The 18410-nt window shown below is 32.4% G+C and overlaps 5 protein-coding genes across 7 annotated transcripts; 2 read left to right on the forward strand and 3 right to left on the reverse strand.

The window, feature by feature from the left end:
- Positions 1–42: 42 nt before the first annotated feature.
- Positions 43–1361, forward strand: LOC144476487 (uncharacterized). Its single transcript, XM_078193520.1, has 5 exons — positions 43–346; positions 442–596; positions 697–853; positions 922–1041; positions 1120–1361. Exons 1-5 carry the CDS (start codon positions 193–195, stop codon positions 1266–1268), a joined length of 735 nt encoding a protein of 244 aa, XP_078049646.1. The 5' UTR covers positions 43–192; the 3' UTR covers positions 1269–1361.
- Positions 1362–5531: 4170 nt separating this feature from the next.
- On the forward strand, positions 5532–7954 carry Ppat-dpck (Bifunctional Phosphopantetheine adenylyltransferase - Dephospho-CoA kinase). Of its 3 annotated transcripts, none has more exons than XR_013494884.1 (6): positions 5532–6284; positions 6363–6706; positions 6820–7074; positions 7150–7332; positions 7432–7727; positions 7797–7954. XR_013494884.1 is itself a non-coding variant. In XM_078191494.1 (5 exons), exons 1-5 carry the CDS (start codon positions 5696–5698, stop codon positions 7633–7635), a joined length of 1575 nt encoding a protein of 524 aa, XP_078047620.1. In that variant the 5' UTR covers positions 5532–5695; the 3' UTR covers positions 7636–7954. The 3 variants fall into 3 exon arrangements, 1 of the variants encoding a protein (XP_078047620.1); XR_013494883.1 differs by having other exon boundaries at positions 7825–7954; XM_078191494.1 differs by having other exon boundaries at positions 7432–7954.
- On the reverse strand, positions 7905–9031 carry LOC144475525 (intraflagellar transport protein 22 homolog). Its single transcript, XM_078191496.1, has 4 exons — positions 8852–9031; positions 8572–8741; positions 8292–8491; positions 7905–8214 (listed from the first exon to the last, which is right to left on the reverse strand). The coding sequence occupies exons 1-4, from the start codon at positions 8888–8890 to the stop codon at positions 8045–8047; spliced, it is 579 nt and encodes a 192-aa protein (XP_078047622.1). The 5' UTR covers positions 8891–9031; the 3' UTR covers positions 7905–8044.
- A 179-nt stretch (positions 9032–9210) lies between these two features.
- LOC144475524 (uncharacterized) lies at positions 9211–14775 on the reverse strand. The gene is made up of 6 exons (XM_078191495.1): positions 14484–14775; positions 14060–14106; positions 11462–12035; positions 11024–11190; positions 10382–10940; positions 9211–9978 (listed from the first exon to the last, which is right to left on the reverse strand). Exons 1-6 carry the CDS (start codon positions 14521–14523, stop codon positions 9863–9865), a joined length of 1503 nt encoding a protein of 500 aa, XP_078047621.1. The 5' UTR covers positions 14524–14775; the 3' UTR covers positions 9211–9862.
- A 370-nt stretch (positions 14776–15145) lies between these two features.
- On the reverse strand, positions 15146–18271 carry LOC144475521 (uncharacterized). Its single transcript, XM_078191493.1, has 7 exons — positions 18000–18271; positions 17802–17927; positions 17576–17673; positions 17300–17471; positions 16974–17227; positions 16372–16912; positions 15146–16292 (listed from the first exon to the last, which is right to left on the reverse strand). Exons 1-7 carry the CDS (start codon positions 18061–18063, stop codon positions 15850–15852), a joined length of 1698 nt encoding a protein of 565 aa, XP_078047619.1. The 5' UTR covers positions 18064–18271; the 3' UTR covers positions 15146–15849.
- Between the last annotated feature and the right edge of the window lie 139 nt (positions 18272–18410).

Here is an 18410-nt window from a genome sequence, read left to right on the forward strand (position 1 = left end):
AACGATTAGTCAGTGCGCATATGTCCGTAAGTAGAACTATCGTGAATATAGCCACAGAAGCCATTACATTCGATGCGCGTACTACGCGAAAAATCTTCATTATCTACTGAGAGTAGGAGCGCGCATCGGGAGATCTCTCACGGAATAGTTATATATTTTATATTTAGATAAAAGTGTTCAACAAGTGGAAATATGAGTCTTGTATTAAAATATGATGAATCATTTTATGATATGTTACGCCAGTATTTCATACAATTAATGGAAACCGTACCGAACATTGTAAAAGTTATTACACTTACTGGAGGTGTAATTGCCGTTACATCGTGTGCACTATACTGTACTCATGGTAAATTTTTAAATATTGAAGAACTTTCGTCCCCGGAAACTTAGGCAGATACTTAATTGTTCAATATTATATAATAAAACATTTCTTTAATTAAGTTACAGCATATCGTCATAGAAGATTTGCTGCGCGCGAAATAAAACACAATTCAAAAACATTGCAAGAAATTAAAAATTATAATCGTTCGATCGTTAGACAACGAAGTATAATTAACCATAATGAACTAATTCGCAAACTGGAATATTCAGCTGAAGTAAATAGGCATTTTGTTAAAAAAAATTCCAGTACAAATTTTTATAAACATATTTAAATAGACTTGTTACACTGATTCAATTATTTTAATTCCTTTACAGAGATGTTACGACAAGGTATACGCAATGAAATGCATTGATATAGTTGTTTATTGTCCACAATTGTTGAATGTAAAGTCTCCAATTAATGGTTTAACACCCTTCCATCGAGTTTGTTTCCATGGTCATACATGCTTAATAACATTTATGTTAGGAAAAGGTATAAAATAAAAAACAAAAATAATAATATTCTATCAAACATTTTTAAGTTCTATGAAATTATCCTAGGTGCAGATCCTTTTATAACTACAGTAGCAGGAGAAAATGCTTTATGCATGGCTATATATTACTATCTTAATAATCCGTTAAACAATGATTTTTCTTGTCTGGAAATATTATATAAAACAGGTTTGTTATTTTAATTGCACAATTATGCGTAAAGTAGTAAAAAGGTTTGTATTATTTACAATAAAAGTATTTTTTTAGGATGCAAATTTGGTACTAAAAATTCATGGTACAATAATTTTCTAAAAATGGCAGTTACTAATAACCATACAAAATTGATACAATGGTTAATTTTACATCAAGAAGTTCCAGTCTATGAAATTTCTAGAAGTTATTCCACACCAATATAATAAGAGTAGTTAGAAGTGGTAGATAAAAAAATACAAAATATATTTTAATATATATTTATGAAAAAGATAAAATATGTCTATTAAAATTATACATAGTGTTAAGGTTTGCTTTAGTATTTAATTTGTTTTTAATAGAACATTGTGAAACTATTACTGCGTATTTTATATGAAACATATCTAGAATAAAGAAAATATTACTACAAATTTAGTAAACCTTTCAAATTGAATTTCATGCAGTAATAATAGAATTTGCATGTTTTTCTTCCAACATTCTACTGCGCATCAGACTTCGCGCAGTTACTTTAGGAAGAGAACGACAGATAATAAAGACAGGCGAAAAACATAGGACGTCTCACTTTACCGTACTTATAGTCTCATTCTTTTTACGCATCCAGACCTGATTTTAAAACCGCCCAGAAAAGTCCTCAAATGTGTCACAAGTTTGTCCGAAATAAGCTTTAAAGCTGCCCTAAATGAGACTATTAAACACATTATTCATTTACAATATTATTTCATTACTTAGCACTAATATTCGGGGCAATGTAATAATTAGCTAGACCTTATCCTGCTCAACTTGGCAAAATATTGTCTACAGATGTATACTCTTTCATTTATGAAGCAAATCCTGTCTTTATATACTATAAATTACGTACTGTTTTCGTATAAAAATCATGCACTGTTTTCATACACATTTTTATACATAAATCAAGCACTGTTCTCATATACAGGGTGTATCAAAATTATTACAACCTCGGGAAATGAGGGGTTCCTGAGGTTATTTAGAGTAAGTTTTTCCTTAGCGAAAATTTGAACCGCGGTTTTGTTTACGAGTTATTGAAGAAAAACAGTAGCCAATAAGACGCGGGCGCGCGAATTTTCAACGTGCTACTACGTGGTATATGCATCGCTCCCGGGCGCGACAGAAGAAGTGGGCTACGCTCAAACTCTGAGTAGCGTTCGAAATAATGGACAAGGAGTGAAGTTTGTATTAATTTGAAAAATTAGGATATGCATGTTGACTCCGATGTGTAATAATAGTCACGAAATTTAAATATTTTGCCAATTTATAGTCTATTTAATATTTAAAAAACCAATCACCACAGATATACCACCACAAACCATGCATACGAGTACAAAAACAAAGCCTACTTCATATTTAAAAAACCCATCACCACTTCACAGCCAATAGCTCCATGTAATTGTCGATTTCGAATTAGTTGCAAACGAATTCACAGCTGATTGGAAATCGAAAATTATATCGATTGCCCGAGTGTCACCACATGGAGGTTGCTGGACTTGGAGACCCGAAAGGAAGTCAGAACGAAACCAGAATTCGTTATGGCTCCCTTCCTTTCACCGGTGAAACAATATGTCAAGTATTATTGCGGACCAAAAGTGGATCAATGGAGAAGCCACTTATCCACGAGAACCAAAATGAATCAGAGCAGAAGGTTCTGATTCTTTCAAAGCGAGACTTAAAAACGAGCGAGAGCAGAAGGCCCCTGCTCGAGGGTGACGCGACGTGAACAATACTTGCACAAGTCGTAGAGCTTCGCAGATCTCAATATTCGACGTTTTATCAATTGGAATGAGGATCCAAAAGTAACACCCACACTTACATCCGGTTGGACATTTCCCCCCTGCACCCGCAGCCCTCAGTGAGAAGGTAAAAGACGTCTTACATGCCGAAAAACAATAAGGAGAAGTGTCCCCCATTGCGGGTGCCACGTTTGGATGCCCACGCCGCATGATAATTCGCCGAATATGAGATATACGTTTGGACTTATGGTCCGAAAGTTAACAACGAGTAGCGAACAAGTGAAGCTAAGGCAATAATACTCGACATATTTTTAGCGATTCGGGTAACTTGGGGACGCTACACCCCGTGCCCCCCCCGAGCATGCTCCCATGGGACGGAGGTCCCTGAGTGATCTTAATACTACTTAAATAAGACGCACTTATTAATAAGTCGCACGCATCCCTCGGCGAACGATGATCCCACGGCGGCTGATGATCCTACTGCAGATAGCCTGTAATAATCTGAAATAAATTATTAGTTAGTTAGAACATATAAATAGTGATGGAGCGAAACAAGAAATGTAACACCAGCACATGAGTGCCAAGCTAACCCGCACACGAGTGCAATTTAAAGAGGAAATCCAACGCTGAACAACTGAATCACATCGGAAACCGAACCAACATTCAAAAACCAAACAAAATCTAACAAAATTAAATTAAGAATCCTAACGACCTATAGGCGTCTCGGGTACTTCGGTGACGCTACGCCCCGTACTCACTCACGGGCCCCTCCCATGAGCAAGTCCCTGAAGGACCTCCGATCGGAGGAATGTACCAAGTTCGACAATCTTTAAACGAAAAATTATTCCCATTACTGATTTGAAGTATTAAAATTACGCATCCATCGGTGAACGAGACGATGATATTCCTCAATATAAGCTTTCGAGAATCATACATATTTGTTACAGCCTTATACACTCTTTTACGATTTAGAAAAGAATTTGTAATCTGCAGCTATTAGCTCGACATCATTCTCGATTCAAAACACATTACAATTCGTAAGGTATCCTGAAGTCGAGGATGATACCGATTGCCCGGGTCTCGCCAGGAGGAGGTTGCTGCTTTAGAGACCTACGAGAAAGTCAGAGCGAATAATTATATTTTCCATGTAGAGAGGAATAGAAAATAAATAGGGTGAAGCAAACACAGATCATTTTTTTGTATCACTGATTTATAAAACTTGATGTTAAATATCTCAAATGAAACGGGACACTGCACTGTTAACGTCGATATTAATTTCTTAGATCTAAAAGTGACGATTCCGGGGAACTTTGATCTTTGTGTACGGCTACTCGAAGCGTGGCATTTATTTATTTCGCAACTCTAACGCAAGATGCAACGTGTGGACAATTTTCGCAAAATTGATATAACCTTCGTTAATTTTTTCTACAGCAGTAAGAAAAATAGCGAATACTACACTGTGGGGGGTTGCATGTGCAGTATGGGCCCTGGAAGACGAATGACTGAACTGCAACGCGATTTTCTTGCAACACTGCTTTTGAGATCAATTCAAAGTGATTATTTTGCCGAAACACAAATTCGACGAACGAAAATCCAAAAGATTACTTTACGTCCCAAAATGAAGAAATATGACTTAATATAACAATTTTCCGAAAGCAAATTTCGATTTCTGTTAAAAATTAATTATAGCAATGCGTAATTAAATCGCATCGCCTGGTCTGATCGTTGGGGCGGCAAAGTCAGCCTAAATATTGCATTCTCTTCGTCATGTTCAGAGGATAGCGCATTAACCTCTTACAATGTATGATGACCGACACAGTTGATCTGTGTACGACTGTTTAGCGATCGATGAAAAACAGTTGAAATTCAAACAGTACCTTTTACGAGACGACAGATCTCACACGTATTAAACTAGCAATAATTATTATCATTCATAACTATTATTGAATTATTAGTGATCAGTTTTTAATGATAGTGTAGTGAAAATTAACATTAGAGTAGCTTACACGAAGACATCTTTGTGTTCGTCACAATCGTATACGAATTAAGCTGTGCCGTTTTTCATACGTTGTCCAAGGTTAATGGACTATCTTCCAAGCATGACGTTGATTTAAACTAAATAGACGAATTTCTTATTAATAATATTTCTAAGATTTTTCCAAATTAATAAAAAGATTCAGGAAATGCACTAATTGTTCATTATTTCGAACACAACTCAGAGTTTGAGTGTAGTCCCTTCCTTCCGTCGCACACCGGAGCGAAACATGGTTTAGCTCGCTGGCAGTACTTCATTGCAGCATGTTGAAAATTCGCGCTCCCGTCTCTCATTGGCAACGGTTTTTCAGTAATAACTCGTAAATAAAACCGCGGATTGCATTTTCGCTAAGGCAAAAGTTACTCCAAATGACCTCGGGAATCTCTGATTTCTAGGAGTTACAATAATTTTGATACACCCTGTATATATGCATTATTCGCAAATTCATTAGCAATTATGGTCAGGGATCCCGTGAGGCGAAAAGTATAATTCGAAGGTTGTGATAACTCGGTTGCTCGTTTCATATGTGGTTGCACTGATGTGCTGTCTTGCTTACTCGCTAGTTTCTCTCTTGTCATTAACTATGAAGGCAGCACTGTCCAGCTATGAATCGTTAGCCAATCAGAGTACAACTATTCGTTGCATTCTCTCAATTCCAGAACTTTGTTGCTCCCAGATATGGTTCTTGAATTGCGTGATTATGTACATTCGCACAGCAGATAAGAAAACACAATTTTCCAACGTTACATAACCTTAATATATGCTGGGTAATTTAATCCTAACCTGGTCTGATTAAGTTACACAATATAACAGTATAATCGTCAAACCGAAAAGTTAAAGACTTTGCCATACGATGGCAAATACCGGATTATTAATACTAACGAATCCATCAAAAGTAACGAAATTATTGCCAATTATCAAAAAACATGTGTTAAAAACTTTATATATACAGTATTTCCCAGAGAAGAACATTTTTAAATCTAATAAATACACAATTACAAGTTCTTCACAACGATTAACAAATTATGTTCGAACTATTTCGAATATTTACATTGATACATCAACAATATCTTCACTACTTGACATTCGAATTTTACTGACAAGTATGAAAAATTCTAATTTATCAATAATAAATACCAAAAAACCTGTGGAAATAGTAATCTTTGATCACCACTACAGTAAAAACGAAGCTAATGCATTCATACAGGATTGTCTAGCTAACACTTCCATGAGTTGCAACTTTATTAGCTGGAATGATGATCACAAACCAAAGAATACAGATGCAAAGGTATGCACAAAGGAAGAAAAAATGTATAAGAATGTGGTTCTTGGTGGCACATTTGATCAAATGCATAATGGTCATAAAATACTTTTAAGCGAAGCTGTATTGCGTTGTACAGAAAAACTTACAGTTGGAGTAACTAGTACAAATATATTGCAGGGTAAGAATTTTACATAACGTTAAAATATAATTTTTTGGAACTCTATTTATGAAAATTTTAATGTAATAATTTCTATAGGGAAATTATTGTGGGAATTAATAGAACCATGTTCAACAAGGATCTCTAATGTTAAAGATTTTTTAGAAGACATAGATTCAACGTTAATATATGATGTGGTTGAAATAAATGATATGTATGGTCCAACAAAGCATGATCCAACATTTGAACTACTAGTAGTTAGTGAAGAAACAAAACGTGGTGGAGACAAAGTAAATGAAATGCGTATGCAAAAGAATTTGTGTACATTAGATATTCATGTTGTGGAATTGGTAAAAGATGAAAATTATAGAGCACATGAAGAATCTAAAATTAGTTCCACTAATAACAGAATACGATTACTGGGAACGAGACTTCGACCTCCTGTATGTATTAATCATTGGACTGTGGATCTTCATGCATTAAAAAAGCTATAAAGATCTACAGTCTATTCAACATGCTACTAGTAAAATGAATTTTAGTTTCAGTGTTTTTTTAGAATATAGGAGACAAGCCTCTGAAACCTTATATTATTGGTTTAACTGGTGGTATAGCAAGTGGAAAATCATCGGTAGCTGAAAAATTGAAAGAACTAGGGGCAGGTCTTGTAAATTGTGACAAAATAGCACATGATTTATATTTACCTGGAAACCAATGTTTTGATGCTACAATTGAAGCATTTGGTCCCACTATTCTGGGATCAGATGGATTTATTAATCGGAAAATACTTGCAAACATAGTATTTAATGATCAAGTAAGTTCATATAAATTTTAATATTGTCTACAATCATATTTGAATTTATGTTTGAGAACATAAATTTATTTCCAGACACAGTTAGATAAATTGAATAAAATAGTTTGGCCCATAATTTTAGATGAAGCAAAGAAAAAGATAAATGATTTTTATGTGAAAGGGTTTGATATAATTGTAATGGAAGCAGCAGTATTAATTCAAGCCAAGTGGCAAAATCATTGCCATGAAATTTGGACTTGTATTATCCCCCAAGAGGAGGTCAGTGCTTCCTAATTGAATCTTTTGTATTCAACATTAAATTTTTAACTCATAATTTTATATTGAATTTTGGAAAATCTAAAGTATTTTAATTTTTAGGCTATAAAACGAGTGATGGATAGAAATGGATTAACTGAAACTGATGCAAAATTACGTATTCAAGTTCAACCTAATAATGTGGAACAAGTTAAAGAAGCTAATGTTGTTATATGTAGTTTATGGAGTCATGATGTGACTCGAGATCAAGTACAAAAAGCATGGAATGATCTAAAGAGCTTCTTATTAACCCGACAAAATAGTTAATACAATACCAAACATTCTGATTAAATACCTGATTAGGCGCAAATTGCTTTTAAATGAAGGTAGAAGATATTATCAACATTAACAATAATAGGGTAATTATTTTTAGCATATTTCAAGAATGAAACTAAGTTTTCATATAATAAGATTATGTATATTCACAGTACAAATATTTTCATGGAACTGTTTCAGTGTAGTATAAATTATACTGAGTACATATGTAATTAAACAATGTTGCCATATGTATAAAAAGAGGGAAAACGGAAATATATATTTAATTATATTATAATATTTAATAAACACAATTTTTATATACAATGTATAGTGTATGTATGCATTTGTTATTAATAAGAAATTTATAATTACCATACATATTTTGGGTATGTAAAATGAAAGTAAAATAAAAATAATATTATTTTGCAAATAATATATTTTCATTTAACATATTTTTCAGTTCCTCATCTTCATAATTGTACAATTTACTAACTATTGTACTTATAAATGAAGAAAAATCAGTTTTAAGTTTACTTCCGCCACTATCTACATTACATTTTACATGTGATACGTTCACAAATGTTGAAGCTATATTTATAATAAAATAGGAATGTGTCATTATTTTTATAAATACAAGATAATTAGAAGTTAATATTTATACTTACAAATAATTTTGGATATTTCTGGGTTTTTTTTCTCAGGATCATAACAAAGTATAACACATTTATCTGGACCTAATTTCGTTTGAGTAACGAAATAATCGTAGAATTCTTGAATTTGTTTCGAACATTCATCAGATTTTTCACTATACACCAATATAACACCATTTAAATTTTTTCTTATTGCTGGCCAACAGCTTTCGAATCTAAAATATTTTTATATTGTATGTTCTCTATTTGGCATTGCAAATAAAACAATATATTAAAGTAAAATATGCAGGAATACTTGCGATCTCCACTACAGTCCCATAACTCGATATCTTTTGCAATATTTTTGCTATTCACATTTATATCTTGTAATTCAAATTCTAATATTCGAACACCTTGTGTAGGATGATAATCATAAGGTATTTCGGTGGCATCAGCTAGAAAATTTGCTATTGTTGTTTTACCACTCTAAAACATATATATCTTCATAAATTGTTGAAATTTACTAGAATTTAATTTCATACTTTTAATATTAATAAAGTTCGAAAAGCAATATTATTTTTTAATCGAAACATTACCCTAACAGGTCCTATAACTACTATTTTTAACGGTTGCATGTTTCCAATGTATAATGGAGCACAAATGACCCGATACCTACACGAATGTTTTGAAAATTGTTGTCATAGTAACCAATTCTAATCTCCTATCTGGGTTATTAAAGAGCAGACAAATCATTAGAATAATTAAGGTTAAAATAGGTATATGGCTGAAAATTATTTATGATTAAATAAAAACACGCTATAATATTTGTTTGTAAATATTGATTTATTAGGCTACATTAAGATTTAAATGTCAATATGAAATTGACACCAAAATGTTCAGATTGCAAATGGGGCCAGTAATATATTATCTACAAAGTAAACTAGTTAAACATGAGTGATCTTTCAGATGTATATTTTACTGATTTCAAACACAATGATATTTTTATCAATCGTTGCATCTACTTCAGTGTATATGTATATCGTCACATTCAATGGTACATTTAAATTGATAATCATAATAAATACGAAGAAGATTAAAATTTTACAATTCATTTAAAATATCGTAATCGATAAAATGTCATTTTGTTATAGATACAAATTAAAAAGGCTACACAGGGTGATCTATTTGAAGGATGATTTGAACTGAACTGAATACTCTTTAACCTCTAGGGCTCTAAATACTCCCGGCCGAAACGGTCCGTAGGGACGGCGCGCGGCTAGCGCTTACGATCTTTATGACTTAGAGTAAACGCATATCTGCGTCCTTCGGCCACAACGGCCACTTTCGCCAAACGCATATATGCGTCCATAGAGCCCTAAGGGTTAAATTTGTTGATATTATAGACAACTGAATATTATACATATCTTCAGTATGTATATGTGTACATAAATTCTATATATTTATAAATATAAATTGAAAAAACCTTATATTATTATTGCAGGTTGTTCAAGTTTTAAAATCTTGTCTGCAACTGCAGTTGTTCACACAATATATAAATTGAAGTCATAAAATAAAAAATTAAGATATTCTCTTATTCAAAGATTGTTTCAAGCCAACGCAAGTTCTTGAAGAATTGCTTTATTTTCTTCTGGGTAGTTCAAACCATACAAAGCCAACAGTGCTGACTTTGCAGCTATTTTCTTGGCATCTTTTTTGTTTTTGGCTGTAATATATATATATAAATATATAAGTAGTTTTAGTAAGAAATTGATTAAAATTATAAAACTTACGAACAAAAGTTAAAAAACGCGTTACACAGATGCATATTATACATTTCTTTATAATTTATTTTATCCATTCCTATTTTTAAAATATCAAATTTTACTTAAAAGTTAATGATATGTGAAGTTCCTTAACTTTTGTCTGGAAGTGTACTTATTATTTATGCACATGTTGACTCAAATACAATTTAAAATGTACTAATTATTGTTATAAATAGATTGCAGATCTTTATGAAAATTTCCACATGCATGCTTAACATTAATAAAACTTCTAGTGGTAAAAATGAACTGAAAATTCTATTAATACTTTAGAAACCTCTTTTTATAGCAAATATGCAATGTTACCTGTTCCTGCATATTCGACCCCATCAATTTCTACTGCAAGTGTAAACATTGTATTAGGTGGATTACCAACACGATTCAATTCCACATATGTTAAACCTGGTCTCATTTGGTTTAATAACATTACAGGATGTATGTTTGTGGCGTTCGATGGAAGTTCTTTCTGAACCGGAGTTTTTGGAACATGGGCAATCTCCTTCTTAACTCCTTTCACAGGTGATGGTAATCCAGGTCTTGAAACTGGGACTGATGTTCCTTGATTATGCCACTCGAGGAACAGTTTGTACAAAGCAAAACTTGCCAGAGAACTCCATGGGATTTCATCACTCTCGTCTACATTAGTATCCATAGGTGTTGCACCTTCTTCGTTACTATCATCCTTCGATACATTGGATGAATCCGTCAATTGATTTATCATACCATCGGTCTCTGCATCAATACGTGCTTTTAAAGATGCTGCTGTCATTTTTTCGAGTAATAAAGCTTTCAATGCATTTTCAGCAGCATTCTGTCGTGCAAGTGGTTTCGATAATCCTTGTCCAACATAGGTTTTTCCATCAAGCTATTATTAAGAATGGCTAATTAAATTTTAAAACACTCATGACACTTTTGTAAACACATAAGAATACATGATTTAAAATATACCTCTGCATGAACAAGATAAAGAGAGTTTGGCATTCCTTGGGTTTCAGGGAATGTGAACTGCACTCCAGCCTTCATTTCATTCAGTACCATAATTGCATTCTTTGGCTGCAATGTTTTCCTTAAACGTTGATTCAAACGAAGTCGTTTGAGTCTTTTGTTTACCCTAACTAAATGCATAAAATTTATTTAGCATAAACAAATCAAAGTTATATATTGATCTTATTTTCCATAAGAATCAGGAAAAATGTGTTCACAAGTGTTATTAAAAATGTTACAACTCAACAATAAAATATTGGAGTATTTAGTAACTGAAATTTTCAAATTTGCGCAGTGAATTGTCATCATTGGAGTGAATTTTTAATAAAAATTGTATAGTAATTAATTTTTCATAATTACTTTGATTGATAATATACTTCATTGGCATTCAAAAAAACTTACATCCAGGTACTTTACGTCTCCATCTAGGTTGTTGATCTTGCATTTCAACATCGGTATTTTCAGGCACTTGATTATCATTCTTTGCATCAGAAGCATTGTTTGTTACTGGTGGTGTAGGATTTGAATTGGTTGTTACAGATGTTGGAGCAGGAATTGGTGGTTGAGAAGTCGGAGTAGGACTATTTTGCACAGTTGGTGTAGCTTGCTGCTGTGTATGGGATGTCTGTTTCAGAATTGGTTTTAATCGTTGGGGTTGAACTGGAGATTGCAACTGTGCTTGGGATTGAGGCTGAGATTGTTGTTGAGGTTGAGGTTGTGGAACAGGTTGAGGTTGAGGTTGGGATTGAGGTTGTATTTGAGATGAGATTGGTTGCTGTGGTGGTTTAATCTGTTGTTGTTGCTGCTGCTGCTGTTGCTGTGGTTGTGGTGGTTTCCCCTGTTGTAAATTCCTTGATGTGACTTGCTGCTGTTGTGGTTGTTGTTTAAATGTTTGTACGTTTTGTGCATTTCCTTGTTTATAATTGCTTTGTTGATTAGGAGAGGGTTGCGAACCTTGGAAGCCGCCTTGATTAAACTGTAAAAAAGAGGGTGGGTCGCCGCTACACAAGGAACCTCTACGGTTGTGCTATCCCACCAAGGTCTAGCATCGTATGTGTACTCTGAAGCAGTCTAATGCTACCCCCATAACTCATACCAATACGTCTGTGGCCAATATTTTCTTATTTATAACTGAGCCATGTTTATGAAATGTTTTAACACTTTAGCTACCTAAAATCTATTAATAGATTCTTGAATGACTATACTGTACTCAAAGAAGCCTAGTTTTCTTTAAGCAATATTCTTGAGAAGTTATTAGATTATATCCAAAACAATTTGTTGCTTTATCAATAATGTTTTTATTTTTATTGAACAACCTATTTGAAAAACAATCAATAATGTGCCTTTGATTTTTAAAAAATGATTAATAACTGCGAGTAGTTAAAGTGTTAAGTAATGAAAAATGTACACAAAAAGTAATATTAATTTTATGATACACTTTATCAAAATAATTTCTATACTTTAATGCAGACTAACAACATGACTGAATTTGAATAATTAATAAATGTTTTATGTATAAATAAACTTTGTTCCTTTGAATGTATACTCACAAAATATATGGATTTATATACCTTGTATTAAGTGTCTTGTAGTAATGAAACATTGTTCAAAACAATAAATAATGTAACATTGTCACATTTAAACATCAGTTCAGTACATTATCAAAAATATGGCCTGTGGCAGGCTATGCTATGTGGGTAACTGACGAACTAGTCCCTGGCTGAATAGACCTCCTCGGTATTGTTGTATAGCTACTATTTCCTGCATTGCAGGGGAGGGGAAAGTAGGGACCACTAATTAGTACATGCAAATGGCTGAAATGTTGGAAACAACAAATGGAACAACTACACAGATTGACTGCGAGGAATATAAAATATAACAAGCTTTTTCGATACAAAATTTTCTTATAAAAGTATAATTTACTTCAATAATTTTGTTTTACAGATATAAAAAGATGTTTGATATAGATAAAATAAACCAGAGAATATAAAAAAATATTTTTCTATTATAGTTGATTTGAGGTTTAAAATAAATGCTTATCTCTTATTATAGTCTTTTTAAATTCCTCGTCTTATGTAATTTTTGGTATGATTGTCTTTCATTATTTAGAAAAAAATTGTGGTATCAACAATATGAATGGACAATACCTTTCAAATTGATTCAGAATATTCTGTTGTTGCTTAAACAACATAATTCTAGCCATTTTGATATATATACATATACATATAAATATATATAAATAAATAAATATATATATATTTATTTATATATATATTTGTACTGAACTTGTATATAAAAAATATATATAATTAATATTATCTTCATAATGAATATACATATGCTTATGTGTATGAAACACTTTGTAATAGATTTCTGGTATACATACCAAATGATATTCTAGAATGAATAAAACTTCAATATAGTTTGGTATACGTACCAGAATATTATCAAAAAATGCTTCCACTATTTGTACTTGTATTGAAATTCTTTCATCAAAATACATTCATTAAATACATGTATATTTTAAGCTATAGAAAAATATGCTCAGTATATTAGAAATTGTCTTAAAATTATTGTTAAAAACTTTCTATTAAGTTAAGAAAATCTTCAATGTCCAGATAGAAAAATTAGTTAAAGAAACTAAAATTCTGATTTATAAAATTATAACGATGCAAACGACATTTATATTTCATTTTTATTAAAACTTTTATCAAATGAAACTAATATTTATATTTAAAAATATAAAGTCAATATTTATTTCTATATAAATCTTTTCTATACCCTTAAATTTTTCAATGCATAAATTGAAATCTTATAAAACAAATACTTAATATGGAACGTAAAAACTACTACATATATTTAGACTACATTTTTTATCTAAAATCATATGTTTTCCTATGGTAACCATTTATATAAAGCCACAATTATTTATACAGAATCTTTCTAAATTTATATAAGATACTACTGCAGTTTTATTGTAAAAAAGGTAAAGAAACTTACTGTATTTTGACCTTGGTAATTCAATGTTGGATTATTTTGATTCCTCGCTGCAAATATAATTTTTAAAATTATTATATTCTGTGAATTATTACAATCAAAAGCAATATTTATTGCAAGCAAATCAATTTTGTATAATATATATTTTTAGCCTCAATATATAATATATATAATCATATATCTATTTTTTTATACACATATAAAATGTAAATTCTAAAAATTGATTTTAAAATTAGGGCATATAATTAATATCTAATAATGATTGTTAAATTGATGTCCCTTCAGAGACGCCATTCACGAAAAGCCGGTATATATAATATTGATTTTTTTTCTATTGAAACTATTAGAATATTTACAATGTACCTCAGTTACATAAAAATTGCTGCATGATAAATAATTTTGTATTTAGAGATTTTCAAAGACTTACTGTTGGAATATCCTTGGCTTTGTCTGCTTCTCGTATACATATTGACTTCTGGCTCTTAGTTGGAGTCACTTTCAACACGATCGAGAGCAAAATATTAGGTGCGCAGAATACTTATTTCTGTTATATTCAACATTAATACGCAGACTTCAACTATTTTTACGAGAAATGTCGACACAATTTAAAATTTTATATAATGTGAGCGCGAATTCCACAGGTCAGGTAATCGAGAATGAATTGGAACGAATTACAGTCGTCGTGTTACAGAGAAGAAGGAAATGACGTTGTTTACTGTTGTCGGAAGTAGAAAACCCGCCATCTTTTTCTTACTGCGCATGCTTCGATCATTGGATTATATACAGTGGAGGGGGTATGATGAGAATCAATAATATAATGTATGAACACATATACTACTGGTGTCAGAGAAGGTAAAACCAACCACGGAACAAGTCCTGGAAGGAGCATTATTAGTTAAGATTCACCGGTCCACTGACAATCGTTTTACCATTGGAACTGATGAAACTATCACCTGTCACGTGGTTTTTTGCTCTTCATCTGACACCATTGGACATCCGTAAACACATACATATGTACTACAAGCGCATACAAAAAATACATACATATTATACATATATATTAAATATATTACATATAATTTTGATTATTTATCAATAAAAAAGACATTATTAGTTTACAGTACAGAAAGAAGAGACCACTTTCATATATTATGAGAAATGATCATTTTACATTTTAAGGTAGTACTGATATTTTTACATAATATATACGTCGCCTCTGATTAGTGTCAAGATTTTTTTACTTTCTCTGTGCCCGTAAGAATATTTGAATATTTTTAGGAAATGAAATTATTTTGTAATAACACGTAATTTGTGATATTCTTTCGGTAAATAAAACGATAAATTATATACGAAAAATGAGCGATATATTCCTTATTTCGAATGCTCTGCATAATATAACATTTGCGAGTGTTTCCGGCTACATAACAGAGCAAAAAATTACATTAAAAGCCACCGCTTATATGACCAGTCCATTTTATGATTTCATGCTCCTTTTGAATGCAAAAACTGCTGGAAGAGTTAATAAACATATATTAAACAATTAAAATTCCACGACACCTATACACGATGTTCCCGTTGGAATGAAGATATCTTTAACAATGAATTACGTTGGATTGGATGAATTTTTTAGGTATATATGCATATCAATAGAAACATAAAAGTTCATAAACCATAAGGTTTGAATCAAGGAATTTATATTAATTACTTCATCGTGGCAGTAATAGTAATAACATATTTTACAGGATTTTATCATTTTCTATCTTCATAAACTTGTAGTAAAATGCAATGCAAATTTAAAGCAATCCTTCCATTTCTTGCATAAATTGCATGTACGCGTCATCTTTAGTCTTGGGCTGCGTCGTGCGTAATGGTTGCGTTTCTGGTATTCTTTCTGTAAGTCTCGATAAAGTACTTGGCTTTTTCTTATCGTCTCTTTTCACTCGAAGAGATGTAGGTAAAAATCGCGTAACATCGGCTGCCAAATTTCGAATTTGCGGCTTCGCTTCGATAGTTGTAGTGCTCTTTCCATCTTTATCTTTCCTATTAATCAATTGCGGTGCAGCAGAAAGAACATTGGGTGTTTTGGGTTGCGATCCAGTTCCTGATTGTGTCTGCATTTGAGGATTTCCTATATTTGTCATATTCGATAGATTTGGCATTTGCATTTGCGGGGGAGGCATTCTAGGCATACTCGGTGGACCAGGTCTCAACATTCTTGGCATCCCTGGTGGGGGACCTAAATTTCAAATTTCATTATTCACATAAATTTTCATTTTTTCGTTTAATAATGACTACTATAACACGTATGTTCTTACCAGGAGGTAACCGTAATCCAATACGCGGAGGTGGTGGTGGAGGCATTCTTAAGTGTAGAGGTGGTGGTGGTGGTCTATACATTAAAGGATGAGGTGGCATTCCCATGGGAGGCATAGTATGAGGTTGTGCATGTTGAGAATGGGAATGCGAAGATGTATGCTGATTATGGTTAGAAGAGTGATCCGATGCTCCTGGAGGTTCAAGATCGTCTTCTTCAGTTTTATTATTGCTAGATTTGTTATTAGATTTTGAATTAGATTCGTTCTCTGCTTCGAGTAAGGATAATCGAGCATTTAAGTCTTGAGCTCGTTCGGTTTCTCGTTTTTTATGGACGACTTCCATTTCACGCATAAATTGATCAATATCTTGTCCTGCCATAGCCAACATCTTTTGTTGTAATGTTGTTGGCTTTACTTTTGACATATCTCTTTCTTTTTCTTTCTCTTTATCTGTTTCTTTCTCTTTATTATCTGACTCTTGCTTGTCTTCTTTATCATCCGCAAATCGGATTGTCCTCAATTTTTGTACCGGTTCTTTACCCTGTGTTACAATTATATGATTATTATGCAATAATAATAAGAGAAAATCTTTAAGAACTAACCTTTTCAGGTACATCTTCTTCATCACTAGATAAATCTGGAGGTGGAAATGGTGGAACCCCTGGTGGTTCTTTATTAGGTGCTAATATTGGTATAGAAGGAGATGTTGCATATGCACTTGTTTTTTTTAGAATACTTGGTGGTATAGGTATGTTCATCAAAGGATGATGTTGAGGTAAATAATGTGGATGAGGGGGATACATATGTGCTGGTGGCTGTGGCATATCTGGTAGAGGTATTTGTGATGTTAAAGAACCTGTAAAAATATTATTATTGCAATACTGTTAGCAAAATCTGTTATAAATTAAAGCAAAACATTTAGATATACCAGGATACATTCGAGATATATCATTGCCAGCTGAAGGTAAAGGAATTTCGTCAACTTGTACTTGTTGTGCATGTCGCACAGCTTCAAAATATGAAACTAGATCTATTCTCCTACGTTCATACTGTATTAATTGCTCTTTCAACTCTGCCCATTTCTCTTGATCATCTTTTGCCTGCAAAAGATTATACATGCATTATATTTTTCTGAAAAATTTTAAATCTTAAATTAGTCTTACCAACAATTTTTGAAGAAAAATATTATTTTGAGAGTACTTACATACATTTTCAATACACGATCTAGAGTTTCCTTCAGTTTTTTCCTTTTGTCTTTTAAAACTTTCTCATTAAGCGGTGGAGGCTGCATGACATTATATTCTACAAGTAACAGAAAAAGAATTAATAGAATTAATAGAATTGCATATGACGTTGTCAGTGAAATTTTGGAAATAGATTTCTATAATGGTATTAATAATTATGTAAAATGCACTACAACTTATGCCAACCCATCTGATCTATCTTTTCCATTTCTTCAATGATTTGAGCAGGATCTTTGCCCTTTAAAACAGCAGCTCGTACCAGCTGCCTCTGCTTTTTATTCTTTTTTAATTCCTTTTTACGTGCTTCTTTTCCTGTAATATGGTAATTAATAACTCACGATTGTTTAGAAAGAAATAAACTGTTTGGTTATGTTATTTACTAACGTGCTTGGTCTGTGGGATTCATGTACTTCCCACTTTTTGTGGTGTTGATAGAACGGCGACCCATTTTTTGGCTATTAATGACACTTGGTATACAGTAGTTTTATCTTGTATTTTCACAAATTTTGTATTAAACTATCCATTATTTACATTCAATGCAACTACCTTAGACCATATATACTACTAGATACGGCACGTATATAGTGTACGTACAGTGATGCCTCACCATATTGAGCCATTTCTATCTCACCATATTGCGCCTTTTTATCCCCACCATTTAATGCGCATCCAGCTTCGCGCAGTTGGTTTAAAAGAAGAACAGGAAATTATCGAAAGAGACAGAACGAAGCAGCGGGCTCTATGCGTGAGTGTCCAAATGGACAAGACGTAGCCATCTCACTCATCCGTATTCGC

This window comes from Augochlora pura, chromosome 10, assembly GCF_028453695.1.
Source record: "Augochlora pura isolate Apur16 chromosome 10, APUR_v2.2.1, whole genome shotgun sequence".
Lineage (NCBI taxonomy): Eukaryota > Metazoa > Arthropoda > Insecta > Hymenoptera > Halictidae > Augochlora > Augochlora pura.